General features: G+C 37.1%; 1 protein-coding gene across 1 annotated transcript in view; it reads right to left on the reverse strand.

The window, feature by feature from the left end:
- Positions 1-6000, reverse strand: part of REXO1_1 (RNA exonuclease 1) — a 33077-nt gene extending 27077 nt beyond the window's left edge. The window contains exons 1-4 of the mRNA XM_035732634.2: positions 5898-6000; positions 5567-5864; positions 1077-1108; positions 208-1041 (exon numbers count right to left, since the gene is read on the reverse strand). Coding sequence (XP_035586071.1) covers positions 208-1041; positions 1077-1108; positions 5567-5669 — 969 coding nt within the window. The 5' untranslated portion in view covers positions 5670-5864; positions 5898-6000. The remainder of the gene's footprint in view (positions 1-207; positions 1042-1076; positions 1109-5566; positions 5865-5897) is intronic.

Consider the following 6000-nt stretch of genomic DNA (forward strand, 5'->3'; position numbering starts at 1 on the left):
AAAACATTGTTTTACCTGTCGGTAAAAAAGAGTACGTATTAACCGTTGTCACAGAAGCTCGTAGTTTGAGCAAATAGTAGCAAAATATTAAGACGATCTAACTTAGATAATACTGCATTAGTTAATTTCCAGAAATCATGAGTGCTGAAAAAGCCATTACAATAAACAGCATATAAACGGATTTCTAGACAAATACTTTAGACTTACATTATCGCTCTTCTTATCTATACTTGCCGTCTCAGGCTTTTTAAAAACTGGACTCATGTACGGTGGAATAAGCGTAGCAGACTTTGAAGCATTCTTGGGAGGACTGTTTTTATCTACCGAGCTATCGTTATCAATATCACCGTATAAGTCTTGATAAAGAGATAAGATTTTTTGACGTTTAGAAAGTGTGCAATTGCTGTCATCTTCATTATCCTTGTCTGTACTATCCACAGACTTTTCGTCACTAGTCTTTGTGACATTTAGTTCATTGGGAATGGTTATTTCTTTGTTTTTGAAAACCTCCACTTTACGCTTTGATTTTTCACTATGTTTAGGTGATCCATGAGTTTTCAGCTTATCATTTCGTGAATTTTGGACACCTTTAGCCACAGATACAGTTCGTAAGTCACCAGGATTATCCTGAGCAACAGTCGGAGAAGGAGTATCCTCATCCGAGTCTACGTTAATGTTAATAACTTCTTTAGCATACGAAGAGGCAGATGATTCTGTAACCGAAGGAGAAGGCTGATATAAAAATGGAGAAGGCGAAGGTATTGTTTTTATCTTGACCACAGGAGAATATGATGGTTGATCTTGTGGTATAAATCCCTTAGAAAATCCATAATCAGACAAGGAATTAGGCGCATATTTTTCCAATTCACTTATTGGAGTTGGTTGATAAACAGGAATGGGTTCTTCATAAACACTTTGCACACAAGTGGCATTCTTATTACATTCAATATCAAGGTAGTTTTGTGAATTTTCAGTACGTTTTTCCAAAACACTGATAGGGGTCGGTTTATATACAGGATCAACAGAGGGCTTACATGATTTCTAACACATTAAATTTTAGATAACAAACTAATTACCGTTATAGATAGTATGTTTTCCTCAGGAACACCTGTACAGAAGAAAAAAGCATAAACCAAGTAATTATTACGAAAAATAATAATCAGAATATTTAAAAATGAACGATAAATTTTATTGACTTGCCCTTGGTCCAAACTCCATGTCACTGGATAAATCCCACCATATATCAAATAGAACTAGGTTGGGAATAATTAACAGCTTTCCCTTGATTGTTCTGTCACAAAAAATATGCATGATACTGTGTCAGACACTTCACTAAGCTCTTTTTAATACCACAGAGGTCAAGAATTTTAAAATGGGTATACAGGTTAACTAATGTACGTTTTATTTGCACACTTCTTTTTAGTGGTTTACCTAATCTCCTTGTTCATAAATTGCCTAAAAATGAGACTATTATTTTTTCATATGAAGTAAACGTCATAAATGAGTGGATGTTTTCAAATCCTATTCTACTCTACCTTATTATTAAGGGCAGTGAAAAAGTCATCTGTATGGAGAGAGTAAAGCATAAGCTGCTTAATCTCGTCGGTCGGTGGACCTTTTTTTCAGTTTCGCTAAACGTATGCGGTAAAGACACGAATTAATACTGACCTAACTTTCCATACCTAATTAGCACGATCAGATGAAAACAACTAAAGAGATCGAAATAATTCAGTTGCAATAATGATGAGAAAGACTAAACATTGAGGATATGGTTCGAAAAGGCAGTATGTAAAAGTGCATACAAATGAATACTGGGATTCAAGATCGAGAGGAAGATTAAGAGGGAATACATTTGAACCATTCTGAACAATCCCAAGCCATGTCATACAAAGCTCCCGACTACTGATCGCAGTTACCGCACAAAACACAATCAGATAGCCTGCATCCACCAAAATGTCCCAGACCAACAGTCCACTACTTCATGGACTGATGCTACGTCTTGATTTGCCCTAACCCCTAGCTTTCTTTCAACCTACTCCTAGACCAGACGTCCCGTGCCGAGGTAGGTGGTGGATGGGGATACCTAACATGTGTTTCCATTATCTCAATCGGTGAATGTTTACAATCTCATCAACTGAATTACCATCTTCAAATGTACTCTACACCTAACTTCAGCATTGGTCAGTCAGTCGTCCAACGAAACGCATCCCTTCTACTTTCATAAACCATGTTCACGCCCTAAAGTAGCAAAGAGTGAACTGCTGTTCAATGTACACGCCCTTTGGTTTGGTGACGGATATTTCGCCTACGCCACAAGCGACGCAAATTGGCAAACGCTAACTGGGTTTTCTGAACTCGTGTACCAATCCGCCAAAATTGATGGAATTTCCAAGATAAGTAAAGCAAGCTTAGTGATGATTCCATCGCAATACCCATTTGTTTGTAAGATTTTCTGAGTTGAGAATATATTCATTGTACAACTAACGTTTAACTCGTTAATGCGGAAACAGGACGTATGGTTTTCATATTTCTTTCAACAAGTTCATTCCACATAAAATCCTGTCCCTGGTGGGAAAAGCTTAGTGAGTAAAGAAATGAGTTATTAAGAAACTAGTATTCCCAAAGAATAATTTTTCCAGTGGTAATCATCATTTAAGAGCAGTTTCACTCTATGCTTGTGATACCTGACCTCTCCAAATTGAGGATGTTAGACGACTCTCTGTTTGATCATCGTTATCTCTGAATGATTGCTGACACCCAGAAGCAACACCATGTTAGTAATGCAGAGGTTCGGCATCGTGTGTTCGGACAGAGAGACTGTTTCAATTAGTGCCACCATCTTGAAATATCGAGTTCAATGGCTTGGACATGTCCTACGAATGTCGTCTCAGAGAATTCCGCATCGTGCATTACTTTCCAACACTGGGACAGGTTGGAAAAACCGTAGAGGTGGTGTCGTGGTATAAAAGAAAGCTGAAAAGGACTGGCTTGTGTCGGTCCTTCACGACTCCCTGGTTGGGGTCCGAGAGATGGTGCAACACAGTGGATATATATGTTATCAAATATGGTTCAGAATAGAAGCCAGTGGCGATTCTGCTGTAACCTTTTACTTTCTTCATAAAAAGTGAACATAACTTCTTTAGCTGAACTGCTTATCCCATTATTATTTCACTATCGTACACTAATTTCTGTTCGTTATTGTTCTCCTTTTTCTCATACGCATTTTACATTCTTTATCTCTTCTCATCATCATTGTTACTGTGTGGTGCATATGGATATTTGGTTTCCCCTTTGTACCAATATTTGTGTTCAGATAAAATAAAAGTATTCCTAGAAACATATTTATCTATTTAAGCCGCTACATTCTCCAAAACTAAAACACCAAAAGACGTAAAATAGGATATCACGGAAGAATAACTTATAGTTTTTGAGGACAATAAGGCTAAGTTTAGTTGCAAACAGCATTTGAAACCACTAACTAACTTTCAAATATATGTACACACTGTTCAAATTTTGTTTGCACTTCACTCATAATTTCATCCCTGAGACTAACAGCTTAACCTGACCTTGGACGAATAATACAGTTAAGTACAAGTCATAAACCCCTGAAGTACGTAAGTAGACAGCTGTTCACTGTTTGATTATATAACTTGATTGCTTAGTTAAAAATATGCAACCTGACAGTTCTGCTGTACCAAATAATTTAACCAAACAAGTAACCGCAAAGAATACAAAATAATTTACCTCCAGTACATTAATACCAGGTACATAACATGATAATGGAGTGTACAATCACTACACCATAATTTACTTATTTCCTTAAGTAAGTGAAATACTAAACATCTCAACCATTTGTGAATCTCTAGTAGTGAAACATAGATCATAAATAAGGCATTGTGAAGTGTCAACCAGATTAATTTAGTCCGATAGAGCTGAATTTCAAAATTATCGAACAGAAGATATCCGATAGCCGCTTGTGTTTGATTATCGTGATTTCCGATAGATTACTGATGTTCGATAATAACGCAAAAACCAGCAATATTTTGTATATGTCCATGATAAGGATTTAATAAATACATATTTCACGTGTCCTAAATACTCCCACGCTGCATATTACTTTTTGGCACTAACTGAATGTTAAAAATAAAGGTATAGATGGTTTACAATATGACGATATATAACAAAGAATGGTTCCATTGACTTAATAGCCCTTGCTTCATTACAACTGAATGGACGGAGTCCTAAAAGTCACGGGACCCTGACATGAAAAATAATGTTTCTAGATACGCGTGCTCGGTTTTGAGCATGACTGTTAATGTGAGAACTGATACCACCCGACTGCATAGGACAAAACACGTGGGGTGAGATGCAAAGCCTTAATCTATCGGTTGAGAGCTACGAGTTCTCACCATTGTCATCTTTACCATAATTAGACATGTTTGGAAACAAAAAATGGCACCAATCTGCTGCAGTTTTTATTTTATTGCTTATTAACATTAAGATGTCTCTTAGGGACAAGTAAAATTTACCTGGGTCGTGATTATTTTATTTAATACATGCTATCCCAATTTTAGCACATAGTTTTCCGTCCCGAACTTCTCTCCAACTATTTCATACTTTGTATTGTATACATTAGTGCCTCGACGTATAAATAAATTTATAATTATAAAACATCGTTCCGGTGATTAAGGGTGCCTCTTAGTATTCAATGCTGCAGAAATTTAAATCTATATGGCTACACTTCTAAGAGACGTTTGGTCAAAAGTAATTTGATTAAGGCTATATTCTTAAGTCTACAACTACCTCGCCTAAAAGTTGTTTAGGTTAGTTGAGACTCGACAGTACTAAAGAAGTCCATGCATGAATTCTTGAATTAAATATATTAGCTGTGGTCCCAATGTCCTACAGTTCATGATAGCAAGCTAATGAGTCATAACAAAGATAGAAACAAGTTCACTGAACATGTGGCAACGTGTCTGAAAGAAATAGTTCCAGCAAACCAGATTTTGACCAAAAAACGGACCGTCAATTGTCTCTAAAAATAACCAGTTTGATGTCCCAACAACCAAAACTTACTTTTCCAGCAAGCTGTAAAACGAAAATCGCACTGCATAATTAACATGATGTTCAGCTTGTCTGGTCCCCAAAGCTGATTGTCTCCCTGGATATAAAATGTCCTACGTAGTATACACTACTACTAATGTATATACACTAGATAAGGATAGCAATTCGACCGATGAGGCCGTTGGTCTCCAACAACTGAAGTAGCTCGGATAGTTAGTATGGACAACTAACAACTCCCAACCCGTTTGTTTTCCTTATATCCTCATTATCTACCTCACCCCTCTTTACTTGTTAGCCCTGTTAATTTGGCGAGTACTTGTCAAATATGAGCACTACGTAGTGCCCATATACGTGCAACTAAGTCGGATTATGCAAGAACGCTTGCGACTAAATTTTCGTGGCTTTGATATTATCCAAAATTACACATAAATTACATAGAAACAAAATATTACAATCTGTATACAGATTGGGTACTGTAATAACTTTTAAGGAGATTACTGACTTTGCCCATCAAAATGATTGAAATGGCAATATGGTCTATCGCAGTTCCCTTCACTGAAGGCTGGGCACAGCAACTCCTGAAAAAAACCTGAGGTTGGGAACATTTGTGTGAAACATCAAACGCCGAAACAAATCAGTAGCCCAACAATCTGTATTTCCGCCTTTTCAAATGGTTCAAATGGTTGTGGACGGAACAGAAGAAGCTTTCGCTTAACAGGCTTCCGTGTCTAGTAGCAGGGGATCACGAGTACCTCCAGGCAGGAACCTAGGTATGTTAACGATAAAAGAGGAAAAAGAAACTGGTAAATCATAGTATGATACTATCCTTATACCTTAAGAATAGATCAAGTTGCCTCTTAAAGGACTCCTAGGAAGTCGCTTTGGCTAGTTCGGCTAGCATTTGACAACTCTTAAGGAGTAGAAGTTGTGTCTACT

The sequence above is a fragment of the Schistosoma haematobium genome, chromosome ZW (genome assembly GCF_000699445.3).
Source record: "Schistosoma haematobium chromosome ZW, whole genome shotgun sequence".
NCBI classification, from domain to species: domain Eukaryota; kingdom Metazoa; phylum Platyhelminthes; class Trematoda; order Strigeidida; family Schistosomatidae; genus Schistosoma; species Schistosoma haematobium.